This window comes from Chroicocephalus ridibundus, chromosome 2 (assembly GCF_963924245.1).
Source record: "Chroicocephalus ridibundus chromosome 2, bChrRid1.1, whole genome shotgun sequence".
Classification (NCBI taxonomy): domain Eukaryota; kingdom Metazoa; phylum Chordata; class Aves; order Charadriiformes; family Laridae; genus Chroicocephalus; species Chroicocephalus ridibundus.
The window spans coordinates 55,567,955-55,594,739 of record NC_086285.1 but is presented as its reverse complement, the minus strand read 5'-3'; the positions used below and the strand labels follow the sequence as shown (position 1 = coordinate 55,594,739).

Genomic DNA, 26,785 nt, shown 5'->3' with positions numbered 1-26,785 from the left:
GAGAGAAGGTGAGTTTGTGCCGCTTGTGTAAAAGCTACAACCAGGCTGTAAACCTTTAGCAGGGTTCAGTCCTGCTGCTTTTGCCGCTGGGAAAGCCTCTCCGCGTGATGCCCCAGTGAGTCATTTCCTTTGCTCAGCCGCAGCCCTGCGTCCCTGCCGGGAGAGCTGTCACCTTCCTCCCGGAGGCAGACGCCAGCGAGAGCCCTCGGGATGCTGCTGCTCCTGCTCCTGGGCCTGGCTGCAGCCTGGTCTCGTAGGTTCCCCGTGTCACCACGGCACGGCACGGTGTGGGGCAGTGGCAGGAGGCACCCCGTATTTGGCAGTGGGAATGGACAGCAGGCTGAGAGTGTTTGTTCTCTTTTCTCTCCTTCTTTCTAGCTGGACGAGCACAAGTGCTTCTGAAGCAGAGTCAAGCATCTGTTACCAGAGAGCAAACGAAAACTGCACTGATTGACTGTGTAGCCGAGGGCATATCTGGCTTCCAGTCTGCGTATATACATTGGTACCGACATGCGCCCCCCAGAGCTCCCCAACGGATTCTGTTAATCGGATCAGGACCAGTCACTTATGATGATGATTCCTATAGGAACAAGTACTCTTCTTGGAAGCAAGGTACAAATGTCTGCACTTTCTCCATCTATGACGTCAACCCCAGCGATGAAGGCACCTACTACTGTGCCTACTGGCGGTCCCACAGAACTAGCAGACCACAGGCAGCCTGTACAGAAAGCTGCCCGTACCCTGAGCACGAGGCTTTCCGTTGAATTCAGAGAACCACAATTGCACCTTCCTGCCTCTGAAACATCCCAACAGGTTTCTGCTGAGGATGGAAGTATAAATAACAGCCAAAGAGAGCAGCACAAAACCACAAAGAGTTGCAGCGTTCTACAACTCAGCTGGTATCATGGGCTGGGCTGGGGAAAAGGCCACTCCTCTGGGTGATGGAAATGACGGCTGAATTTAGACAATGACACAGATCATCGTTGGAGGGTATAGATGCCTTCCCAAATACAGTCTGAGCTGACAACAACGAAGCGCTGGAAGGGAGGCAGGACAGGGGGAGGTAGCAGTTTGAAGGACGACCATTGGATGTTCCAAGTGAGTCACAGCCTCCTCCCAGTCATTTGATGCATTCTCCACCTTTATAGTGTTCCTGTCTCTATTAATTTCATTTCCAGGTTTAACCCACACAGGCAGCATGTTGCTGCTCCCAGTCCTTCTTGCAACTTCGCTGTGGTCCCGTAAGCCCTTTTTCCTCTCCCCTCTCCTTCCCATTTCCAGAGAGCGCAGTCCTGGCTCCAAAATCCCGTGGTTTCTTCCCCTCAGAGAATTTCTCCGCTTCTCCTTCCAGGTGGAGACACACAGGCAGTGCCGGTGCAAACCCCAGAGCTGCAGAGGCAGGTGACTGGCAGCTCTGCCAGCATGGCGTGCCGAATGAGCGCCAAAAACATCGTGCACTTGTACAAGCAGCTTCCCGGAGAGCCGCCAAAGAGGATCCTGTACGTGTCGGGACAGTCACTTGTGTTTGATGGCAGCAGAGGTACAAGGAGATTTGAAGTATGGAAACATCCTACTAAGCCCCTCTATGGTCTCACGATGCAATATTTAACCCCGAGGGATTCTGGCACCTACTACTGTGCCTATTGGTTCTATGAAGGCATCACAGCGTTAGATGGGCAAAGATAAGCCGTACAAAAAGCACTTTTGCACTCTGAACCGCAAGCTCAAAATGCTGATCTGCCAAAATGCCGATACTTCCTTATTCCACCCCTCTCTGACGATTTTCTGCAACAGGATAAGAGAAATAGCAATTTAGCATGGCAATGGCTAAAGAGATGATGTTTACGGTCAGTGTATCAATTCAATACTCGCCCCTATCTGTAAGGTCCTGAAACTGGAGAGTCCCCGTCACTTTGGCGTGAATACACTGACCGTGACTCTTAAGATGAAGGCCTGGTTGTACTCAAGTTCAGTAAAATTACTGAAAGCGCAATTAATCCTGTGTCGCTCGAACCAGGACCCAGTCACAGGGGAGCACCCCGCAGCACCAGCCCCGCTCATCGAGATGCCCCTCTGCCATGGCTGCTGCCAGCAGCCCTCACAGGGCTCCCTTTTGTTTTCCAGCCTTCCTTCCAAGAAGTGTTTGCATCTCATCCGAGCTTCAAACCCAAAATCCTGCGGCTGTGCATTTCCTCCCGCATCCGAAACCAGAGTGGAGGCACGTCCCCGTGGTGCAGCTGCCCCGGTTGCTGCAGGCTGATGGCCGCCGTCTGCTCCGGTGGAGGGCAGCACCAGCACGGGGGCATCCCAGGCCCTTGGGCGTGCTGCAGCTGGGTGACTGAGCTGAAGCAGCAAAAGGAGGTCCCTGACGGGGTGGGGGAATGCCTCCTGCCCGCTCGGGCACTGTACGCCTCTCAGCACCCCTGCGGGTGACGGCACACGCTCACCGCCCACTGGGGTGACCTCCAGGTTGAAAGCTTCATGCCCTCACGCGCAGCTGGAGCTGATCTCACTCACAGCCCTTCCTTCCTCAGTGGCTCTGCCTCAAGGTTTCAAGGGCCACAATCCCAGGATTTACCAGTGTTTCTCCTATTCACCTGAAAAGCAGGCAGGACCACAACTGCCTAACCAATTTTAGCATCATGTGCCAGCTTGGAGAGGGTTTTCTGCAAACGTGGCCCATCTGCTTGCACACAGAAGACCCGTTGCTGAAGACTGCTCAAGAGAGTCCCCTGCTCCTCCCACACAGCCCAGTCCCCGTCTCCGCTCCCTTGCACCCTCCTCTGACTCTCAACGCCAGCAGAGCGTGACCAGCAAACATGCTGCTGCTGGCAGCGCTTGTCTCCACAGCCGCTTGGTCTTGTAAGTGCTTCCTTGTTTTCTTACCTTCCCTCACAGGCACACACGGCTCTGCTAGCAGGCATCTTCCCAAAGCCCTGAATTCCAGCTCATGACACCATTTCTCCTCTTTTTTTTCCTAGGTGGATTTGCACAAGAAATTCCCGTGCAGAGACCACTCTCTCTCACCAAGTCTAAAGGAAGTGTGCGTCTGGAATGTCACTTTAAAGGCATCTTTGTAAATTTTGATAGCGCCACCATACACTGGTATCAACAGAAGGCAAATAAAGCTCCAGAGAGGATTCTCTACTTAGCAGGGACAAAAGTAGTAGATGAGGGCTTCCAAGAACGCAGGTACAGGGTTGAAAAACTTTCTAGCCAGGAAGTGTGTATTCTTACAATAAACAATGTCACTCCAGACGACAGCGCTACCTACTATTGCGCCTACTGGTACGATCACTGTGGTAGGAGCTCTGAGATCACTGAGACAAATACTGCCTCAGCGTCTCAACCACAAACAACTTGAAAGATCCCGACTCCCATCCCCCAGCGTGGATGAGCTGCCTGGCCTCAGGCGCACGCTCTGGAGAAGTAGGACATGCTCGGGGCTGACCGACACCGTGGAAGCATCAGCTGCCAAAAGCTGGAGATTTCGGCTGAGCAAAGGCACAGTGCAAAGCTCCGATAGCTGACCCATCCTCTCCGTTCCACCTTCTCCTCCTTTTCACTCAGGCATGTCAGCAATGTGGTTGTAAGGATTTATTTGACGCAAAGCGGGCCCATTTCCACGTTGTTGTTCCTGGAAAAAGGTCAGCAAGTTGTGCTGGAGCTCTTCAAAGGAGCTTCCTTTGCAGTTCTGAGTAACTTCACACACTGACCGTAGGAACTGCGATTTCAGGTAGAACCTGCGTCACAGACTCCCATGTGCCATTCATGGTTGAAAAGAATGGGACCAATGGTTAAAAGGAGACCTGTGGAGCTGCTCACCCAGGGCTTAGTTTTGGGAGCTGCTGTGGGTGATGGTATCCATTTGCAAGCTACTGTTGCTTGCAGGATCTTTCATCAGGGGATGAAGGAGATCTCTTGCGGCCCCAAAAAGCTTGAGGCATTTAGAGGAGCTGCCACTGGGTGATGGGTACTCAAGTCACTCATTTGTCCTCTTTAGGCGCCGGCTCTCTCCTGCCGAAACGTGGCCTGAGCCCAGGGCGCTGCTTGGCAGGCGGGGCTCACCTGCAGGAACTCGCCAGGGTGACAAGTTGTGCAGAACAGCAGACAAGTGCTGCTTGGCTGTTTAGGTGACTAACCTGGACGGACAGGCAGAAGGGACTTGCACCACCAGCGCGAGGTAGAGCCAAAGTTTAACCCTACAGGGCTCCTTGCCGGGTGCAGCCCAGGGCTCTGCTTCCAGCAGCAGGCAAGAGCGGGTGCCCAGAGGAGACCGTACAAGCAAACACACAGCAGCAATTTCCTAGAAATGCTTCCTGATCTCAGTGATGTAGGGCAGCAATTTTGCCTGCTTTCGAGGGGCATCTCATCTCTTCCATCCTCGGATAGTCGATGTCCCTTGAAAATCCAGATAGGAAGAACTGACCTTAAAAGCGAGCACAAATAAATCTTATGTTGAGGGGAAAAAAAGAAAAGAAAAAGAACAGTGACTCTTTACTTATCATCTAAGCAAATTCCGTAGGGGAAAAAAAGAAAAAACGCATGTTTGCCTCAGCAGTGAGCTCTCTCCTCACAAGTGTGTGTGTTTTGTGGTGGGGGTTGCCTTCTCTGTAGGTGTGGATCAAAGGAAATGGCTTGTGCATGATTATTTAACACATCCGCGGCTGGCAGAGCCTCATTGGGCGGTTTCGTGGTGCTCGGATCTGCTTCTGCCCCACCTTGAGTCTGGCCCTGACCCTGTCCCCATAAGGAAGCCGTAAGGAGCGCTGTGACAATGTGGCTACTGAGCACTTTCCTCCTGGCAGCTGGGTTTTCTTGTCCGTGCCCTGCTCAGCCCGCTGCCTGCACGTCCGCCAGTGGCAAAGGGGACGTTGTCTTATCTGAGCTTCATGCCTCTCATTTTTCTCTTTCTTTCACACAGGCGGTTCTGCACAGGTCTTGCAGCAAAGCCCCGTATCCATCACCAAGCCACAAAGCAAAACGGTGCTCATCAACTGCCACGTCTCCGATCCGGACTTTAACAACGTTTTCATTCACTGGTACCGAAAGAGGCCCAACGCAGCTCCCAGGCGCGTTGCCTACATGTCCTCCAGGCTCTTCCTCGAAAACCCCTCTGATGAGGGGAAGTTTAGCATCGAGAAGGACCCCGCCAAATCGGTCTGCACCCTGAGAGTGAGCAAAGTAACTCTGCAGGACTCGGCTACCTACTACTGTGCCAGGTGGGATGCACAGCAGTAGGAAGCCATAGGGGACGTGCACAAAGACGTGCTCTGCGTTCTGACCCAGCTCCTGAAGAGTTTGACGACACGCAGGAACATCCCCACCCAACTTTTCCCACCAGCTGTGAATCAGGCACACTGTACGGGCAGCCAGACGCCAAAGACGCTGCTGAGCTAGTGCACGCTTTGCAGACGCGCAACTACAGCCAGCAGCAGCAGAGCTGTTATTCCACTCTTTCCAGAGGAACCAGCAGGGACCTTGCCTCCAAAGGATGGCTTTGAATGGTACGGACTACTGTCTCTATTTTGCTTGCCCTATCCCTCTTTATTTTAAACTAAACCTCGGGGGGCTGTAGAGCATTTGTGTTTCTTTGCATAATACCCAGCATTTGGAGATGCCAGCCTGGGTGCAGCATCTCACCTTAGCCGTGAGAAGACGCCGTCACAAGCAGTGCTACTTGTGGGCTCCCAAATGGCTGCTGTGTATTCTCCTGGCCTTTGCCATTCAACCTGTGTGACGGGCAGTCATTGGAGAGCCCTCACATTCATTAAGCTCCATGTCCTGATTGTTTTCTTTAACTTGACTGAGAGTGGACCTGCGGAAAAGTCTCTGACCCCTGGCATTGTGTAGCAGCCTTCAACTAGTCTACAAGCAATGGGAAAATTTGCCACATACTACACGAGTACTTTGTAAACCAGTTAGAGTAATTGTGTGTGTGTGCACGAGAGAGAGAGAGAGAGAGAAGGTGAGTTTGTGCCGCTTGTGTAAAAGCTACAACCAGGCTGTAAACCTTTAGCAGGGTTCAGTCCTGCTGCTTTTGCCGCTGGGAAAGCCTCTCCGCGTGATGCCCCAGTGAGTCATTTCCTTTGCTCAGCCGCAGCCCTGCGTCCCTGCCGGGAGAGCTGTCACCTTCCTCCCGGAGGCAGACGCCAGCGAGAGCCCTCGGGATGCTGCTGCTCCTGCTCCTGGGCCTGGCTGCAGCCTGGTCTCGTAGGTTCCCCGTGTCACCACGGCACGGCACGGTGTGGGGCAGTGGCAGGAGGCACCCCGTATTTGGCAGTGGGAATGGACAGCAGGCTGAGAGTGTTTGTTCTCTTTTCTCTCCTTCTTTCTAGCTGGACGAGCACAAGTGCTTCTGAAGCAGAGTCAAGCATCTGTTACCAGAGAGCAAACGAAAACTGCACTGATTGACTGTGTAGCCGAGGGCATATCTGGCTTCCAGTCTGCGTATATACATTGGTACCGACATGCGCCCCCCAGAGCTCCCCAACGGATTCTGTTAATCGGATCAAGACAAGTCACTTACGATGATGATTCCTATAGGAACAAGTACTCTTCTTGGAAGCAAGGTACAAATGTCTGCACTTTCTTCATCTATGACGTCAACCCCAGCGATGAAGGCACCTACTACTGTGCCTATTGGTTCTATGAAGGCATCACAGCGTTAGATGGGCAAAGATAAGCCGTACAAAAAAGCACTTTTGCACTCTGAACCGCAAGCTCAAAATGCTGATCTGCCAAAATGCCGATACTTCCTTATTCCACCCCTCTCTGACGATTTTCTGCACCAGGATAAGAGAAATAGCAATTTAGCATGGCAATGGCTAAAGAGATGATGTTTACGGTCAGTGTATCAATTCAATACTCACCCCTATCTGTAAGGTCCTGAAACTGGAGAGTCCCCGTCACTTTGGCGTGAATACACTGACCGTGACTCTTAAGATGAAGGCCTGGTTGTACTCAAGTTCAGTAAAATTACTGAAAGCGCAATTAATCCTGTGTCGCTCGAACCAGGACCCAGTCACAGGGGAGCACCCCGCAGCACCAGCCCCGCTCATCGAGATGCCCCTCTGCCATGGCTGCTGCCAGCAGCCCTCACAGGGCTCCCTTTTGTTTTCCAGCCTTCCTTCCAAGAAGTGTTTGCATCTCATCCGAGCTTCAAACCCAAAATCCTGCGGCTGTGCATTTCCTCCCGCATCCGAAACCAGAGTGGAGGCACGTCCCCGTGGTGCAGCTGCCCCGGTTGCTGCAGGCTGATGGCCGCCGTCTGCTCCGGTGGAGGGCAGCACCAGCACGGGGGCATCCCAGGCCCTTGGGCGTGCTGCAGCTGGGTGACTGAGCTGAAGCAGCAAAAGGAGGTCCCTGACGGGGTGGGGGAATGCCTCCTGCCCGCTCGGGCACTGTACGCCTCTCAGCACCCCTGCGGGTGACGGCACACGCTCACCGCCCACTGGGGTGACCTCCAGGTTGAAAGCTTCATGCCCTCACGCGCAGCTGGAGCTGATCTCACTCACAGCCCTGCCTTCCTCAGTGGCTCTGCCTCAAGGTTTCAAGGGCCACAATCCCAGGATTTACCAGTGTTTCTCGTATTCACCTGAAAAGCAGGCAGGACCACAACTGCCTAACCAATTTTAGCATCATGTGCCAGCTTGGAGAGGGTTTTCTGCAAACGTGCCCCATCTGCTTGCACACAGAAGACCCGTTGCTGAAGACTGCTCAAGAGAGTCACCTGCTCCTCCCACACAGCCCAGTCCCCGTCTCCGCTCCCTTGCACCCTCCTCTGACTCTCAACGCCAGCAGAGCGTGACCAGCAAACATGCTGCTGCTGGCAGCGCTTGTCTCCACAGCCGCTTGGTCTTGTAAGTGCTTCCTTGTTTTCTTACCTTCCCTCACAGGCACACACGGCTCTGCTAGCAGGCATCTTCCCAAAGCCCTGAATTCCAGCTCATGACACCATTTCTCCTCTTTTTTTTCCTAGGTGGATTTGCACAAGAAATTCCCGTGCAGAGACCACTCTCTCTCACCAAGTCTAAAGGAAGTGTGCGTCTGGAATGTCACTTTAAAGACGTCTCTGTAAATTTTGATAGCGCTTTCATACACTGGTATCAACAGAAGGCAAATAAAGCTCCAGAGAGGATTCTCTACTTAGCAGGGACAAAAGTAGTAGATGAGGGCTTCCAAGAACGCAGGTACAGGGTTGAAAAACTTTCTAGCCAGGAAGTGTGTATTCTTACAATAAACAATGTCACTCCAGACGACAGCGCTACCTACTATTGCGCCTACTGGTACGATCACTGTGGTAGGAGCTCTGAGATCACCGAGACAAATACTGCCTCAGCGTCTCAACCACAAACAACTTGAAAGATCCCGACTCCCATCCCCCAGCGTGGATGAGCTGCCTGGCCTCAGGCGCACGCTCTGGAGAAGTAGGACATGCTCGGGGCTGACCGACACCGTGGAAGCATCAGCTGCCAAAAGCTGGAGATTTCGGCTGAGCAAAGGCACAGTGCAAAGCTCCGATAGCTGACCCATCCTCTCCGTTCCACCTTCTCCTCCTTTTCACTCAGGCATGTCAGCAATGTGGTTGTAAGGATTTATTTGACGCAAAGCGGGCCCATTTCCACGTTGTTGTTCCTGGAAAAAGGTCAGCAAGTTGTGCTGGAGCTCTTCAAAGGAGCTTCCTTTGCAGTTCTGAGTAACTTCACACACTGACCGTAGGAACTGCGATTTCAGGTAGAACCTGCGTCACAGACTCCCGTGTGCCATTCGTGGTTGAAAAGAATGGGACCAATGGTTAAAAGGAGACCTGTGGAGCTGCTCACCCAGGGCTTAGTTTTGGGAGCTGCTGTGGGTGATGGTATCCATTTGCAAGCTACTGTTGCTTGCAGGATCTTTCATCAGGGGATGAAGGAGATCTCTTGCGGCCCCAAAAAGCTTGAGGCATTTAGAGGAGCTGCCACTGGGTGATGGGTACTCAAGTCACTCATTTGTCCTCTTTAGGCGCCGGCTCTCTCCTGCCGAAACGTGGCCTGAGCCCAGGGCGCTGCTTGGCAGGCGGGGCTCACCTGCAGGAACTCGCCAGGGTGACAAGTTGTGCAGAACAGCAGACAAGTGCTGCTTGGCTGTTTAGGTGACTAACCTGGACGGACAGGCAGAAGGGACTTGCACCACCAGCGCGAGGTAGAGCCAAAGTTTAACCCTACAGGGCTCCTTGCCGGGTGCAGCCCAGGGCTCTGCTTCCAGCAGCAGGCAAGAGCGGGTGCCCAGGGGAGACCGTACAAGCAAACACACAGCAGCAATTTCCCAGAAATGCTTCCTGATCTCAGTGATGTAGGGCAGCAATTTTGCCTGCTTTGGAGGGGCATCTCATCTCTTCCATCCTCCGATAGTCGATGTCCCTTGAAAATCCAGATAGGAAGAACTGACCTTAAAAGCGAGCACAAATAAATCTTATGTTGAGGGGAAAAAAAGAAAAGAAAAAGAACAGTGACTCTTTACTTATCATCTAAGCAAATTCCGTAGTGGAAAAAAAGAAAAAATGCATGTTTGCCTCAGTAGTGAGCTCTCTCCTCACAAGTGTGTGTGTTTTGTGGTGGGGGTTGCCTTCTCTCTAGGTGTGGATCAAAGGAAATGGCTTGTGCATGATTATTTAACACATCCGCGGCTGGCAGAGCCTCATTGGGCGGTTTCGTGGTGCTCAGATCTGCTTCTGCCCCACCTTGAGTCTGGCCCTGACCCTGTCCCCATAAGGAAGCCGTAAGGAGCGCTGTGACAATGTGGCTACTGAGCACTTTCCTCCTGGCAGCTGGGTTTTCTTGTCCGTGCCCTGCTCAGCCCGCTGCCTGCACGTCCGCCAGTGGCAAAGGGGACGTTGTCTTATCTGAGCTTCATGCCTCTCATTTTTCTCTTTCTTTCACGCAGGCGGTTCTGCACAGGTCTTGCAGCAAAGCCCCGTATCCATCACCAAGCCACAAAGCAAAACGGTGCTCATCAACTGCCACGTCTCCGATCCGGACTTTAACAACGTTTTCATTCACTGGTACCGAAAGAGGCCCAACGCAGCTCCCAGGCGCGTTGCCTACATGTCCTCCAGGCTCTTCCTCAAAAACCCCTCTGATGAGGGGAAGTTTAGCATCGAGAAGGACCCCGCCAAATCGGTCTGCACCCTGAGAGTGAGCAAAGTAACTCTGCAGGACTCGGCTACCTACTACTGTGCCAGGTGGGATGCACAGCAGTAGGAAGCCATAGGGGACGTGCACAAAGACGTGCTCTGCGTTCTGACCCAGCTCCTGAAGAGTTTGACGACACGCAGGAACATCCCCACCCAACTTTTCCCACCAGCTGTGAATCAGGCACACTGTACGGGCAGCCAGACGCCAAAGACGCTGCTGAGCTAGTGCACGCTTTGCAGACGCGCAACTACAGCCAGCAGCAGCAGAGCTGTTATTCCACTCTTTCCAGAGGAACCAGCAGGGACCTTGCCTCCAAAGGATGGCTTTGAATGGTACGGACTACTGTCTCTATTATGCTTGCCCTATCCCTCTTTATTTTAAACTAAACCTCGGGGGGCTGTAGAGCATTTGTGTTTCTTTGCATAATACTCAGCATTTGGAGATGCCAGCCTGGGTGCAGCATCTCACCTTAGCCGTGAGAAGACGCCGTCACAAGCAGTGCTACTTGTGGGCTCCCAAATGGCTGCTGTGTATTCTCCTGGCCTTTGCCATTCAACCTGTGTGACGGGCAGTCATTGGAGAGCCCTCACATTCATTAAGCTCCATGTCCTGATTGTTTTCTTTAACTTGACTGAGAGTGGACCTGCGGAAAAGTCTCTGACCCCTGGCATTGTGTAGCAGCCTTCAACTAGTCTACAAGCAATGGGAAAATTTGCCACATACTACACGAGTACTTTGTAAACCAGTTAGAGTAATTGTGTGTGTGTGCACGAGAGAGAGAGAGAGAGAGAAGGTGAGTTTGTGCCGCTTGTGTAAAAGCTACAACCAGGCTGTAAACCTTTAGCAGGGTTCAGTCCTGCTGCTTTTGCCGCTGGGAAAGCCTCTCCGCGTGATGCCCCAGTGAGTCATTTCCTTTGCTCAGCCGCAGCCCTGCGTCCCTGCCGGGAGAGCTGTCACCTTCCTCCCGGAGGCAGACGCCAGCGAGAGCCCTCGGGATGCTGCTGCTCCTGCTCCTGGGCCTGGCTGCAGCCTGGTCTCGTAGGTTCCCCGTGTCACCACGGCACGGCACGGTGTGGGGCAGTGGCAGGAGGCACCCCGTATTTGGCAGTGGGAATGGACAGCAGGCTGAGAGTGTTTGTTCTCTTTTCTCTCCTTCTTTCTAGCTGGACGAGCACAAGTGCTTCTGAAGCAGAGTCAAGCATCTGTTACCAGAGAGCAAACGAAAACTGCACGGATTGACTGTGTAGCCGAGGGCATATCTGGCTTCCAGTCTGCGTATATACATTGGTACCGACATACGCCCCCCAGAGCTCCCCAACGGATTCTGTTAATCGGATCAAGACAAGTCACTTACGATGATGATTCCTATAGGAACAAGTACTCTTCTTGGAAGCAAGGTACAAATGTCTGCACTTTCTTCATCTATGACGTCAACCCCAGCGATGAAGGCACCTACTACTGTGCCTATTGGTTCTATGAAGGCATCACAGCGTTAGATGGGCAAAGATAAGCCGTACAAAAAAGCACTTTTGCACTCTGAACCGCAAGCTCAAAATGCTGATCTGCCAAAATGCCGATACTTCCTTATTCCACCCCTCTCTGACGATTTTCTGCACCAGGATAAGAGAAATAGCAATTTAGCATGGCAATGGCTAAAGAGATGATGTTTACGGTCAGTGTATCAATTCAATACTCACCCCTATCTGTAAGGTCCTGAAACTGGAGAGTCCCCGTCACTTTGGCGTGAATACACTGACCGTGACTCTTAAGATGAAGGCCTGGTTGTACTCAAGTTCAGTAAAATTACTGAAAGCGCAATTAATCCTGTGTCGCTCGAACCAGGACCCAGTCACAGGGGAGCACCCCGCAGCACCAGCCCCGCTCATCGAGATGCCCCTCTGCCATGGCTGCTGCCAGCAGCCCTCACAGGGCTCCCTTTTGTTTTCCAGCCTTCCTTCCAAGAAGTGTTTGCATCTCATCCGAGCTTCAAACCCAAAATCCTGCGGCTGTGCATTTCCTCCCGCATCCGAAACCAGAGTGGAGGCACGTCCCCGTGGTGCAGCTGCCCCGGTTGCTGCAGGCTGATGGCCGCCGTCTGCTCCGGTGGAGGGCAGCACCAGCACGGGGGCATCCCAGGCCCTTGGGCGTGCTGCAGCTGGGTGACTGAGCTGAAGCAGCAAAAGGAGGTCCCTGACGGGGTGGGGGAATGCCTCCTGCCCGCTCGGGCACTGTACGCCTCTCAGCACCCCTGCGGGTGACGGCACACGCTCACCGCCCACTGGGGTGACCTCCAGGTTGAAAGCTTCATGCCCTCACGCGCAGCTGGAGCTGATCTCACTCACAGCCCTTCCTTCCTCAGTGGCTCTGCCTCAAGGTTTCAAGGGCCACAATCCCAGGATTTACCAGTGTTTCTCGTATTCACCTGAAAAGCAGGCAGGACCACAACTGCCTAACCAATTTTAGCATCATGTGCCAGCTTGGAGAGGGTTTTCTGCAAACGTGCCCCATCTGCTTGCACACAGAAGACCCGTTGCTGAAGACTGCTCAAGAGAGTCACCTGCTCCTCCCACACAGCCCAGTCCCCGTCTCCGCTCCCTTGCACCCTCCTCTGACTCTCAACGCCAGCAGAGCGTGACCAGCAAACATGCTGCTGCTGGCAGCGCTTGTCTCCACAGCCGCTTGGTCTTGTAAGTGCTTCCTTGTTTTCTTACCTTCCCTCACAGGCACACACGGCTCTGCTAGCAGGCATCTTCCCAAAGCCCTGAATTCCAGCTCATGACACCATTTCTCCTCTTTTTTTTCCTAGGTGGATTTGCACAAGAAATTCCCGTGCAGAGCCCACTCTCTCTCACCAAGTCTAAAGGAAGTGTGCGTCTGGAATGTCACTTTAAAGACGTCTCTGTAAATTTTGATAGCACCTACATGCACTGGTATCAACAGAAGGCGAATAAAGCTCCAGAGAGGATTCTCTACTTAGCAGGGACGAGAAAAGTAGTAGATAAGGGCTTCCAAGAACGCAGGTACAGGGTTGAAAAGGATTCTAGCCAGAAAGTGTGTATTCTTACAATAAACAATGTCACTCCAGACGACACCGCTACCTACTATTGCGCCTACTGGTACGATCACTGTGGTAGGAGCTCTGAGGTCACCGAGACAAATACTGCCTCAGCGTCTCAACCACAAACAACTTGAAAGATCCCGACTCCCATCCCCCAGCGTGGATGAGCTGCCTGGCCTCAGGCGCACGCTCTGGAGAAGTAGGACATGCTCAGGGCTGACCGACACCGTGGAAGCATCAGCTGCCAAAAGCTGGAGATTTCGGCTGAGCAAAGGCACAGTGCAAAGCTCCGATAGCTGACCCATCCTCTCCGTTCCACCTTCTCCTCCTTTTCACTCAGGCATGTCAGCAATGTGGTTGTAAGGATTTATTTGACGCAAAGCGGGCCCATTTCCACGTTGTTGTTCCTGGAAAAAGGTCAGCGAGTTGTGCTGGAGCTCTTCAAAGGAGCTTCCTTTGCAGTTCTGAGTAACTTCACACACTGACCGTAGGAACTGCGATTTCAGGTAGAACCTGCGTCACAGACTCCCGTGTGCCATTCATGGTTGAAAAGAATGGGACCAATGGTTAAAAGGAGACCTGTGGAGCTGCTCACCCAGGGCTTAGTTTTGGGAGCTGCTGTGGGTGATGGTATCCATTTGCAAGCTACTACCGCTTGCAGGACCTTTCATCAGGGGATGAAGATCTCTTGCGGCCCCAAAAAGCTCGAGGCATTTAGAGGAGCTGCCACTGGGTGATGGGTACTCAAGTCACTCATTTGTCCTCTTTAGGCGCCGGCTCTCTCCTGCCGAAACGTGGCCTGAGCCCAGGGCGCTGCTTGGCAGGCGGGGCTCACCTGCAGGAACTCGCCAGGGTGACAAGTTGTGCAGAACAGCAGACAAGTGCTGCTTGGCTGTTTAGGTGACTAACCTGGACGGACAGGCAGAAGGGACTTGCACCACCAGCGCGAGGTAGAGCCAAAGTTTAACCCTACAGGGCTCCTTGCCGGGTGCAGCCCAGGGCTCTGCTTCCAGCAGCAGGCAAGAGCGGGTGCCCAGGGGAGACCGTACAAGCAAACACACAGCAGCAATTTCCCAGAAATGCTTCCTGATCTCAGTGATGTAGGGCAGCAATTTTGCCTGCTTTGGAGGGGCATCTCATCTCTTCCATCCTCCGATAGTCGATGTCCCTTGAAAATCCAGATAGGAAGAACTGACCTTAAAAGCGAGCACAAATAAATCTTATGTTGAGGGGAAAAAAAGAAAAGAAAAAGAACAGTGACTCTTTACTTATCATCTAAGCAAATTCCGTAGTGGAAAAAAAGAAAAAATGCATGTTTGCCTCAGTAGTGAGCTCTCTCCTCACAAGTGTGTGTGTTTTGTGGTGGGGGTTGCCTTCTCTCTAGGTGTGGATCAAAGGAAATGGCTTGTGCATGATTATTTAACACATCCGCGGCTGGCAGAGCCTCATTGGGCGGTTTCGTGGTGCTCAGATCTGCTTCTCCCCCACCTCGAGTCTGGCCCTGACCCTGTCCCCATAAGGAAGCCGTAAGGAGCGCTGTGACAATGTGGCTACTGAGCACTTTCCTCCTGGCAGCTGGGTTTTCTTGTCCGTGCCCTGCTCAGCCCGCTGCCTGCACGTCCGCCAGTGGCAAAGGGGACGTTGTCTTATCTGAGCTTCATGCCTCTCATTTTTCTCTTTCTTTCACGCAGGCGGTTCTGCACAGGTCTTGCAGCAAAGCCCCGTATCCATCACCAAGCCACAAAGCAAAACGGTGCTCATCAACTGCCACGTCTCCGATCCGGACTTTAACAACGTTTTCATTCACTGGTACCGAAAGAGGCCCAACGCAGCTCCCAGGCGCGTTGCCTACATGTCCTCCAGGCTCTTCCTCAAAAACCCCTCTGATGAGGGGAAGTTTAGCATCGAGAAGGACCCCGCCAAATCGGTCTGCACCCTGAGAGTGAGCAAAGTAACTCTGCAGGACTCGGCTACCTACTACTGTGCCAGGTGGGATGCACAGCAGTAGGAAGCCATAGGGGACGTGCACAAAGACGTGCTCTGCGTTCTGACCCAGCTCCTGAAGAGTTTGACGACACGCAGGAACATCCCCACCCAACTTTTCCCACCAGCTGTGAATCAGGCACACTGTACGGGCAGCCAGACGCCAAAGACGCTGCTGAGCTAGTGCACGCTTTGCAGACGCGCAACTACAGCCAGCAGCAGCAGAGCTGTTATTCCACTCTTTCCAGAGGAACCAGCAGGGACCTTGCCTCCAAAGGATGGCTTTGAATGGTACGGACTACTGTCTCTATTATGCTTGCCCTATCCCTCTTTATTTTAAACTAAACCTCGGGGGGCTGTAGAGCATTTGTGTTTCTTTGCATAATACTCAGCATTTGGAGATGCCAGCCTGGGTGCAGCATCTCACCTTAGCCGTGAGAAGACGCCGTCACAAGCAGTGCTACTTGTGGGCTCCCAAATGGCTGCTGTGTATTCTCCTGGCCTTTGCCATTCAACCTGTGTGACGGGCAGTCATTGGAGAGCCCTCACATTCATTAAGCTCCATGTCCTGATTGTTTTCTTTAACTTGACTGAGAGTGGACCTGCGGAAAAGTCTCTGACCCCTGGCATTGTGTAGCAGCCTTCAACTAGTCTACAAGCAATGGGAAAATTTGCCACATACTACACGAGTACTTTGTAAACCAGTTAGAGTAATTGTGTGTGTGTGCACGAGAGAGAGAGAGAGAGAGAAGGTGAGTTTGTGCCGCTTGTGTAAAAGCTACAACCAGGCTGTAAACCTTTAGCAGGGTTCAGTCCTGCTGCTTTTGCCGCTGGGAAAGCCTCTCCGCGTGATGCCCCAGTGAGTCATTTCCTTTGCTCAGCCGCAGCCCTGCGTCCCTGCCGGGAGAGCTGTCACCTTCCTCCCGGAGGCAGATGCCAGCGAGAGCCCTCGGGATGCTGCTGCTCCTGCTCCTGGGCCTGGCTGCAGCCTGGTCTCGTAGGTTCCCCGTGTCACCACGGCACGGCACGGTGTGGGGCAGTGGCAGGAGGCACCCCGTATTTGGCAGTGGGAATGGACAGCAGGCTGAGAGTGTTTGTTCTCTTTTCTCTCCTTCTTTCTAGCTGGACGAGCACAAGTGCTTCTGAAGCAGAGTCAAGCATCTGTTACCAGAGAGCAAACGAAAACTGCACGGATTGACTGTGTAGCCGAGGGCATATCTGGCTTCCAGTCTGCGTATATACATTGGTACCGACATACGCCCCCCAGAGCTCCCCAACGGATTCTGTTAATCGGATCAAGACAAGTCACTTACGATGATGATTCCTATAGGAACAAGTACTCTTCTTGGAAGCAAGGTACAAATGTCTGCACTTTCTTCATCTATGACGTCAACCCCAGCGATGAAGGCACCTACTACTGTGCCTATTGGTTCTATGAAGGCATCACAGCGTTAGATGGGCAAAGATAAGCCGTACAAAAAAGCACTTTTGCACTCTGAACCGCAAGCTCAAAATGCTGATCTGCCAAAATGCCGATACTTCCTTATTCCACCCCTCTCTGACGATTTTCTGCACCAGGATAAGAGAAATAGCAATTTAGCATGGCAATGGCTAAAGAGATGATGTTTACGGTCAGTGTATCAATTCAATACTCACCCCTATCTGTAAGGTCCTGAAACTGGAGAGTCCCCGTCACTTTGGCGTGAATACACTGACCGTGACTCTTAAGATGAAGGCCTGGTTGTACTCAAGTTCAGTAAAATTACTGAAAGCGCAATTAATCCTGTGTCGCTCGAACCAGGACCCAGTCACAGGGGAGCACCCCGCAGCACCAGCCCCGCTCATCGAGATGCCCCTCTGCCATGGCTGCTGCCAGCAGCCCTCACAGGGCTCCCTTTTGTTTTCCAGCCTTCCTTCCAAGAAGTGTTTGCATCTCATCCGAGCTTCAAACCCAAAATCCTGCGGCTGTGCATTTCCTCCCGCATCCGAAACCAGAGTGGAGGCACGTCCCCGTGGTGCAGCTGCCCCGGTTGCTGCAGGCTGATGGCCGCCGTCTGCTCCGGTGGAGGGCAGCACCAGCACGGGGGCATCCCAGGCCCTTGGGCGTGCTGCAGCTGGGTGACTGAGCTGAAGCAGCAAAAGGAGGTCCCTGACGGGGTGGGGGAATGCCTCCTGCCCGCTCGGGCACTGTACGCCTCTCAGCACCCCTGCGGGTGACGGCACACGCTCACCGCCCACTGGGGTGACCTCCAGGTTGAAAGCTTCATGCCCTCACGCGCAGCTGGAGCTGATCTCACTCACAGCCCTGCCTTCCTCAGTGGCTCTGCCTCAAGGTTTCAAGGGCCACAATCCCAGGATTTACCAGTGTTTCTCGTATTCACCTGAAAAGCAGGCAGGACCACAACTGCCTAACCAATTTTAGCATCATGTGCCAGCTTGGAGAGGGTTTTCTGCAAACGTGCCCCATCTGCTTGCACACAGAAGACCCGTTGCTGAAGACTGCTCAAGAGAGTCACCTGCTCCTCCCACACAGCCCAGTCCCCGTCTCCGCTCCCTTGCACCCTCCTCTGACTCTCAACGCCAGCAGAGCGTGACCAGCAAACATGCTGCTGCTGGCAGCGCTTGTCTCCACAGCCGCTTGGTCTTGTAAGTGCTTCCTTGTTTTCTTACCTTCCCTCACAGGCACACACGGCTCTGCTAGCAGGCATCTTCCCAAAGCCCTGAATTCCAGCTCATGACACCATTTCTCCTCTTTTTTTTCCTAGGTGGATTTGCACAAGAAATTCCCGTGCAGAGCCCACTCTCTCTCACCAAGTCTAAAGGAAGTGTGCGTCTGGAATGTCACTTTAAAGACGTCTCTGTAAATTTTGATAGCACCTACATGCACTGGTATCAACAGAAGGCGAATAAAGCTCCAGAGAGGATTCTCTACTTAGCAGGGACGAGAAAAGTAGTAGATAAGGGCTTCCAAGAACGCAGGTACAGGGTTGAAAAGGATTCTAGCCAGAAAGTGTGTATTCTTACAATAAACAATGTCACTCCAGACGACACCGCTACCTACTATTGCGCCTACTGGTACGATCACTGTGGTAGGAGCTCTGAGATCACTGAGACAAATACTGCCTCAGCGTCTCAACCACAAACAACTTGAAAGATCCCGACTCCCATCCCCCAGCGTGGATAAGCTGCCTGGCCTCAGGCGCACGCTCTGGAGAAGTAGGACATGCTCAGGGCTGACCGACACCGTGGAAGCATCAGCTGCCAAAAGCTGGAGATTTCGGCTGAGCAAAGGCACAGTGCAAAGCTCCGATAGCTGACCCATCCTCTCCGTTCCACCTTCTCCTCCTTTTCACTCAGGCATGTCAGCAATGTGGTTGTAAGGATTTATTTGACGCAAAGCGGGCCCATTTCCACGTTGTTGTTCCTGGAAAAAGGTCAGCGAGTTGTGCTGGAGCTCTTCAAAGGAGCTTCCTTTGCAGTTCTGAGTAACTTCACACACTGACCGTAGGAACTGCGATTTCAGGTAGAACCTACGTCACAGACTCCCGTGTGCCATTCATGGTTGAAAAGAATGGGACCAATGGTTAAAAGGAGACCTGTGGAGCTGCTCACCCAGGGCTTAGTTTTGGGAGCTGCTGTGGGTGATGGTATCCATTTGCAAGCTACTACCGCTTGCAGGACCTTTCATCAGGGGATGAAGATCTCTTGCGGCCCCAAAAAGCTCGAGGCATTTAGAGGAGCTGCCACTGGGTGATGGGTACTCAAGTCACTCATTTGTCCTCTTTAGGCGCCGGCTCTCTCCTGCCGAAACGTGGCCTGAGCCCAGGGCGCTGCTTGCCAGGCGGGGCTCACCTGCAGGAACTCGCCAGGGTGACAAGTTGTGCAGAACAGCAGACAAGTGCTGCTTGGCTGTTTAGGTGACTAACCTGGACGGACAGGCAGAAGGGACTTGCACCACCAGCGCGAGGTAGAGCCAAAGTTTAACCCTACAGGGCTCCTTGCCGGGTGCAGCCCAGGGCTCTGCTTCCAGCAGCAGGCAAGAGCGGGTGCCCAGAGGAGACCGTACAAGCAAACACACAGCAGCAATTTCCCAGAAATGCTTCCTGATCTCAGTGATGTAGGGCAGCAATTTTGCCTGCTTTCGAGGGGCATCTCATCTCTTCCATCCTCCGATAGTCGATGTCCCTTGAAAATCCAGATAGGAAGAACTGACCTTAAAAGTGAGCACAAATAAATCTTATGTTGAGGGGAAAAAAAGAAAAAGAACAGTGACTGTTTACTTATCATCTAAGCAAATTCCTTAGGGGAAAAAAGAAAAAAATGCATGTTTGCCTCAGTAGTGAGCTCTCTCCTCACAAGCGTGTGTGTTTTGTGGTGGGGGTTGCCTTCTCTCTAGGTGTGGATCAAAGGAAATGGCTTGTGCATGATTATTTAACACATCCGCGGCTGGCAGAGCCTCATTGGGCGGTTTCGTGGTGCTCAGATCTGCTTCTGCCCCACCTCGAGTCTGGCCCTGACCCTGTCCCCATAAGGAAGCCGTAAGGAGCGCTGTGACAATGTGGCTACTGAGCACTTTCCTCCTGGCAGCTGGGTTTTCTTGTCCGTGCCCTGCTCAGCCCGCTGCCTGCATGTCCGCCAGTGGCAAAGGGGACGTTGTCTTATCTGAGCTTCATGCCTCTCATTTTTCTCTTTCTTTCACACAGGCGGTTCTGCACAGGTCTTGCAGCAAAGCCCCGTATCCATCACCAAGCCACAAAGCAAAACGGTGCTCATCAACTGCCACGTCTCCGATCCGGACTTTAACAACGTTTTCATTCACTGGTACCGAAAGAGGCCCAACGCAGCTCCCAGGCGCGTTGCCTACATGTCCTCCAGGCTCTTCCTCGAAAACCCCTCTGATGAGGGGAAGTTTAGCATCGAGAAGGACCCCGCCAAATCGGTCTGCACCCTGAGAGTGAGCAAAGTAACTCTGCAGGACTCGGCTACCTACTACTGTGCCAGGTGGGATGCACAGCAGTAGGAAGCCATAGGGGACGTGCACAAAGACGTGCTCTGCGTTCTGACCCAGCTCCTGAAGAGTTTGACGACACGCAGGAACGTCCCCACCCAACTTTTCCCACCAGCTGTGAATCAGGCACACTGTACGGGCAGCCAGACGCCAAAGACGCTGCTGAGCTAGTGCACGCTTTGCAGACGCGCAACTACAGCCAGCAGCAGCAGAGCTGTTATTCCACTCTTTCCAGAGGAACCAGCAGGGACCTTGCCTCCAAAGGATGGCTTTGAATGGTACGGACTACTTCCTATATTTTGCTTGCCCTATCCCTCTTTATTTTAAACTAAACCTCGGGGGGCTGTAGAGCATTTGTGTTTCTTTGCATAATACCCAGCATTTGGAGATGCCAGCCTGGGTGCAGCATCTCACCTTAGCCGTGAGAAGACGCCGTCACAAGCAGTGCTACTTGTGGGCTCCCAAATGGCTGCTGTGTATTCTCCTGGCCTTTGCCATTCAACCTGTGTGACGGGCAGTCATTGGAGAGCCCTCACATTCATTAAGCTCCATGTCCTGATTGTTTTCTTTAACTTGACTGAGAGTGGACCTGCGGAAAAGTCTCTGACCCCTGGCATTGTGTAGCAGCCTTCAACTAGTCTACAAGCAATGGGAAAATTTGCCACATACTACACGAGTACTTTGTAAACCAGTTAGAGTAATTGTGTGTGTGTGCACGAGAGAGAGAGAGAGAGAGAAGGTGAGTTTGTGCCGCTTGTGTAAAAGCTACAACCAGGCTGTAAACCTTTAGCAGGGTTCAGTCCTGCTGCTTTTGCCGCTGGGAAAGCCTCTCCGCGTGATGCCCCAGTGAGTCATTTCCTTTGCTCAGCCGCAGCCCTGCGTCCCTGCCGGGAGAGCTGTCACCTTCCTCCCGGAGGCAGACGCCAGCGAGAGCCCTCGGGATGCTGCTGCTCCTGCTCCTGGGCCTGGCTGCAGCCTGGTCTCGTAGGTTCCCCGTGTCACCACGGCACGGCACGGTGTGGGGCAGTGGCAGGAGGCACCCCGTATTTGGCAGTGGGAATGGACAGCAGGCTGAGAGTGTTTGTTCTCTTTTCTCTCCTTCTTTCTAGCTGGACGAGCACAAGTGCTTCTGAAGCAGAGTCAAGCATCTGTTACCAGAGAGCAAACGAAAACTGCACGGATTGACTGTGTAGCCGAGGGCATATCTGGCTTCCAGTCTGCGTATATACATTGGTACCGACATACGCCCCCCAGAGCTCCCCAACGGGTTCTGTTAATCGGATCAGGACCAGTCACTTATGATGATGATTCCTATAGGAACAAGTACTCTTCTTGGAAGCAAGGTACAAATGTCTGCACTTTCTTCATCTATGACGTCAACCCCAGCGATGAAGGCACCTACTACTGTGCCTATTGGTTCTATGAAGGCATCACAGCGTTAGATGGGCAAAGATAAGCCGTACAAAAAAGCACTTTTGCACTCTGAACCGCAAGCTCAAAATGCTGATCTGCCAAAATGCCGATACTTCCTTATTCCACCCCTCTCTGACGATTTTCTGCACCAGGATAAGAGAAATAGCAATTTAGCATGGCAATGGCTAAAGAGATGATGTTTACGGTCAGTGTATCAATTCAATACTCACCCCTATCTGTAAGGTCCTGAAACTGGAGAGTCCCCGTCACTTTGGCGTGAATACACTGACCGTGACTCTTAAGATGAAGGCCTGGTTGTACTCAAGTTCAGTAAAATTACTGAAAGCGCAATTAATCCTGTGTCGCTCGAACCAGGACCCAGTCACAGGGGAGCACCCCGCAGCACCAGCCCCGCTCATCGAGATGCCCCTCTGCCATGGCTGCTGCCAGCAGCCCTCACAGGGCTCCCTTTTGTTTTCCAGCCTTCCTTCCAAGAAGTGTTTGCATCTCATCCGAGCTTCAAACCCAAAATCCTGCGGCTGTGCATTTCCTCCCGCATCCGAAACCAGAGTGGAGGCACGTCCCCGTGGTGCAGCTGCCCCGGTTGCTGCAGGCTGATGGCCGCCGTCTGCTCCGGTGGAGGGCAGCACCAGCACGGGGGCATCCCAGGCCCTTGGGCGTGCTGCAGCTGGGTGACTGAGCTGAAGCAGCAAAAGGAGGTCCCTGACGGGGTGGGGGAATGCCTCCTGCCCGCTCGGGCACTGTACGCCTCTCAGCACCCCTGCGGGTGACGGCACACGCTCACCGCCCACTGGGGTGACCTCCAGGTTGAAAGCTTCATGCCCTCACGCGCAGCTGGAGCTGATCTCACTCACAGCCCTGCCTTCCTCAGTGGCTCTGCCTCAAGGTTTCAAGGGCCACAATCCCAGGATTTACCAGTGTTTCTCGTATTCACCTGAAAAGCAGGCAGGACCACAACTGCCTAACCAATTTTAGCATCATGTGCCAGCTTGGAGAGGGTTTTCTGCAAACGTGCCCCATCTGCTTGCACACAGAAGACCCGTTGCTGAAGACTGCTCAAGAGAGTCACCTGCTCCTCCCACACAGCCCAGTCCCCGTCTCCGCTCCCTTGCACCCTCCTCTGACTCTCAACGCCAGCAGAGCGTGACCAGCAAACATGCTGCTGCTGGCAGCGCTTGTCTCCACAGCCGCTTGGTCTTGTAAGTGCTTCCTTGTTTTCTTACCTTCCCTCACAGGCACACACGGCTCTGCTAGCAGGCATCTTCCCAAAGCCCTGAATTCCAGCTCATGACACCATTTCTCCTCTTTTTTTTCCTAGGTGGATTTGCACAAGAAATTCCCGTGCAGAGCCCACTCTCTCTCACCAAGTCTAAAGGAAGTGTGCGTCTGGAATGTCACTTTAAAGACGTCTCTGTAAATTTTGATAGCACCTACATGCACTGGTATCAACAGAAGGCGAATAAAGCTCCAGAGAGGATTCTCTACTTAGCAGGGACGAGAAAAGTAGTAGATAAGGGCTTCCAAGAACGCAGGTACAGGGTTGAAAAGGATTCTAGCCAGAAAGTGTGTATTCTTACAATAAACAATGTCACTCCAGACGACACCGCTACCTACTATTGCGCCTACTGGTACGATCACTGTGGTAGGAGCTCTGAGATCACTGAGACAAATACTGCCTCAGCGTCTCAACCACAAACAACTTGAAAGATCCCGACTCCCATCCCCCAGCGTGGATGAGCTGCCTGGCCTCAGGCGCACGCTCTGGAGAAGTAGGACATGCTCAGGGCTGACCGACACCGTGGAAGCATCAGCTGCCAAAAGCTGGAGATTTCGGCTGAGCAAAGGCACAGTGCAAAGCTCCGATAGCTGACCCATCCTCTCCGTTCCACCTTCTCCTCCTTTTCACTCAGGCATGTCAGCAATGTGGTTGTAAGGATTTATTTGACGCAAAGCGGGCCCATTTCCACGTTGTTGTTCCTGGAAAAAGGTCAGCGAGTTGTGCTGGAGCTCTTCAAAGGAGCTTCCTTTGCAGTTCTGAGTAACTTCACACACTGACCGTAGGAACTGCGATTTCAGGTAGAACCTACGTCACAGACTCCCGTGTGCCATTCATGGTTGAAAAGAATGGGACCAATGGTTAAAAGGAGACCTGTGGAGCTGCTCACCCAGGGCTTAGTTTTGGGAGCTGCTGTGGGTGATGGTATCCATTTGCAAGCTACTGTTGCTTGCAGGACCTTTCATCAGGGGATGAAGGAGATCTCTTGCGGCCCCAAAAAGCTCGAGGCATTTAGAGGAGCTGCCACTGGGTGATGGGTACTCAAGTCACTCATTTGTCCTCTTTAGGCGCCGGCTCTCTCCTGCCGAAACGTGGCCTGAGCCCAGGGCGCTGCTTGGCAGGCGGGGCTCACCTGCAGGAACTCGCCAGGGTGACAAGTTGTGCAGAACAGCAGACAAGTGCTGCTTGGCTGTTTAGGTGACTAACCTGGACGGACAGGCAGAAGGGACTTGCACCACCAGCGCGAGGTAGAGCCAAAGTTTAACCCTACAGGGCTCCTTGCCGGGTGCAGCCCAGGGCTCTGCTTCCAGCAGCAGGCAAGAGCGGGTGCCCAGAGGAGACCGTACAAGCAAACACACAGCAGCAATTTCCCAGAAATGCTTCCTGATCTCAGTGATGTAGGGCAGCAATTTTGCCTGCTTTGGAGGGGCATCTCATCTCTTCCATCCTCCGATAGTCGATGTCCCTTGAAAATCCAGATAGGAAGAACTGACCTTAAAAGCGAGCACAAATAAATCTTATGTTGAGGGGAAAAAAAGAAAAGAAAAAGAACAGTGACTCTTTACTTATCATCTAAGCAAATTCCGTAGGGGTAAAAAAGAAAAAATGCATGTTTGCCTCAGTAGTGAGCTCTCTCCTCACAAGTGTGTGTGTTTTGTGGTGGGGGTTGCCTTCTCTCTAGGTGTGGATCAAAGGAAATGGCTTGTGCATGATTATTTAACACATCCGTGGCTGGCACAGCCTCATTGGGCGATTTCGTGGTGCTCAGATCTGCTTCTCCCCCACCTCGAGTCTGGCCCTGACCCTGTCCCCATAAGGAAGCCGTAAGGAGCGCTGTGACAATGTGGCTACTGAGCACTTTCCTCCTGGCAGCTGGGTTTTCTTGTCCGTGCCCTGCTCAGCCCGCTGCCTGCACGTCCGCCAGTGGCAAAGGGGACGTTGTCTTATCTGAGCTTCATGCCTCTCATTTTTCTCTTTCTTTCACACAGGCGGTTCTGCACAGGTCTTGCAGCAAAGCCCCGTATCCATCACCAAGCCACAAAGCAAAACGGTGCTCATCAACTGCCACGTCTCCGATCCGGACTTTAACAACGTTTTCATTCACTGGTACCGAAAGAGGCCCAACGCAGCTCCCAGGCGCGTTGCCTACATGTCCTCCAGGCTCTTCCTCGAAAACCCCTCTGATGAGGGGAAGTTTAGCATCGAGAAGGACCCCGCCAAATCGGTCTGCACCCTGAGAGTGAGCAAAGCAACTCTGCAGGACTCGGCTACCTACTACTGTGCCAGGTGGGATGCACAGCAGTAGGAAGCCATAGGGGACGTGCACAAAGACGTGCTCTGCGTTCTGACCCAGCTCCTGAAGAGTTTGACAAGACGCAGGAACGTCCCCACCCAACTTTTCCCACCAGCTGTGAATCAGGCACACTGTACGGGCAGCCAGACGCCAAAGACGCTGCTGAGCTAGTGCACGCTTTGCAGACGCGCAACTACAGCCAGCAGCAGCAGAGCTGTTATTCCACTCTTTCCAGAGGAACCTGCAGGGACCTTGCCTCCAGAGAATGGCTTTGAATGGTACGGACTACTGTCTCTATTTTGCTTGCCCTATCCCTCTTTATTTTAAACTAAACCTCGGGGGGCTGTAGAGCATTTGTGTTTCTTTGCATAATACCCAGCATTTGGAGATGCCAGCCTGGGTGCAGCATCTCACCTTAGCCGTGAGAAGACGCCGTCACAAGCAGTGCTACTTGTGGGCTCCCAAATGGCTGCTGTGTATTCTCCTGGCCTTTGCCATTCAACCTGTGTGACGGGCAGTCATTGGAGAGCCCTCACATTCATTAAGCTCCACGTCCTGATTGTTTTCTTTAACTTGACTGAGAGTGGACCTGCGGAAAAGTCTCTGACCCCTGGCATTGTGTAGCAGCCTTCAACTAGTCTACAAGCAATGGGAAAATTTGCCACATACTACACGAGTACTTTGTAAACCAGTTAGAGTAATTGTGTGTGTGCACGAGAGAGAGAGAGAGAGAGAAGGTGAGTTTGTGCCGCTTGTGTAAAAGCTACAACCAGGCTGTAAACCTTTAGCAGGGTTCAGTCCTGCTGCTTTTGCCGCTGGGAAAGCCTCTCCGCGTGATGCCCCAGTGAGTCATTTCCTTTGCTCAGCCGCAGCCCTGCGTCCCTGCCGGGAGAGCTGTCACCTTCCTCCCGGAGGCAGACGCCAGCGAGAGCCCTCGGGATGCTGCTGCTCCTGCTCCTGGGCCTGGCTGCAGCCTGGTCTCGTAGGTTCCCCTTGTCACCACGGCACGGCACGGTGTGGGGCTGCGGCAGGAGGCACCCCGTATTTGGCAGTGGGAATGGACAGCAGGCTGAGAGTGTTTGTTCTCTTTTCTCTCCTTCTTTCTAGCTGGACGAGCACAAGTGCTTCTGAAGCAGAGTCAAGCATCTGTTACCAGAGAGCAAACAAAAACTGCACGGATTGACTGTGTAGCCGAGGGCATATCTGGCTTCCAGTCTGCGTATATACATTGGTACCGACATACGCCCCCCAGAGCTCCCCAACGGATTCTGTTAATCGGATCAGGACCAGTCACTTATGATGATGATTCCTATAAGAACAAGTACTCTTCTTGGAAGCAAGGTACAAATGTCTGCACTTTCTTCGTCTATGACGTCAACCCCAGCGATGAAGGCACCTACTACTGTGCCTACTGGCGGTCCCACAGAACTAGCAGACCACAGGCAGCCTGTACAGAAAGCTGCCCGTACCCTGAGCACGAGGCTTTCCGTTGAATTCAGAGAACCACAATTGCACCTTCCTGCCTCTGAAACATCCCAACAGGTTTCTGCTGAGGATG

At 52.9% G+C, this 26,785-nt stretch overlaps 6 gene segments (V, D, J or C); all 6 read left to right on the top strand.

Annotated features, from left to right (window-relative positions):
• Window positions 1-1,198: 1,198 nt before the first annotated feature.
• Window positions 1,199-1,659, top strand: LOC134510674 (T cell receptor gamma variable 8-like; the record flags this gene model as incomplete). The annotated part of the segment is given in 2 exon segments: window positions 1,199-1,241; window positions 1,352-1,659. Coding segments are annotated over 2 exon segments (351 nt in total), but the record flags the coding sequence as incomplete, so codon positions are not given.
• Window positions 1,660-4,777: 3,118 nt separating this feature from the next.
• On the top strand, window positions 4,778-5,226 carry LOC134510914 (T cell receptor gamma variable 9-like; the record flags this gene model as incomplete). The annotated part of the segment is given in 2 exon segments: window positions 4,778-4,820; window positions 4,925-5,226. Coding segments are annotated over 2 exon segments (345 nt in total), but the record flags the coding sequence as incomplete, so codon positions are not given.
• Window positions 5,227-9,777: 4,551 nt separating this feature from the next.
• On the top strand, window positions 9,778-10,226 carry LOC134510915 (T cell receptor gamma variable 9-like; the record flags this gene model as incomplete). The annotated part of the segment is given in 2 exon segments: window positions 9,778-9,820; window positions 9,925-10,226. Coding segments are annotated over 2 exon segments (345 nt in total), but the record flags the coding sequence as incomplete, so codon positions are not given.
• Window positions 10,227-12,819: 2,593 nt separating this feature from the next.
• Window positions 12,820-13,286, top strand: LOC134510673 (probable non-functional T cell receptor gamma variable 10; the record flags this gene model as incomplete). The annotated part of the segment is given in 2 exon segments: window positions 12,820-12,862; window positions 12,982-13,286. Coding segments are annotated over 2 exon segments (348 nt in total), but the record flags the coding sequence as incomplete, so codon positions are not given.
• Window positions 13,287-17,819: 4,533 nt separating this feature from the next.
• LOC134510672 (probable non-functional T cell receptor gamma variable 10) lies at window positions 17,820-18,286 on the top strand (the record flags this gene model as incomplete). The annotated part of the segment is given in 2 exon segments: window positions 17,820-17,862; window positions 17,982-18,286. Coding segments are annotated over 2 exon segments (348 nt in total), but the record flags the coding sequence as incomplete, so codon positions are not given.
• Window positions 18,287-22,814: 4,528 nt separating this feature from the next.
• LOC134510671 (probable non-functional T cell receptor gamma variable 10) lies at window positions 22,815-23,281 on the top strand (the record flags this gene model as incomplete). The annotated part of the segment is given in 2 exon segments: window positions 22,815-22,857; window positions 22,977-23,281. Coding segments are annotated over 2 exon segments (348 nt in total), but the record flags the coding sequence as incomplete, so codon positions are not given.
• Window positions 23,282-26,785: the final 3,504 nt, after the last annotated feature.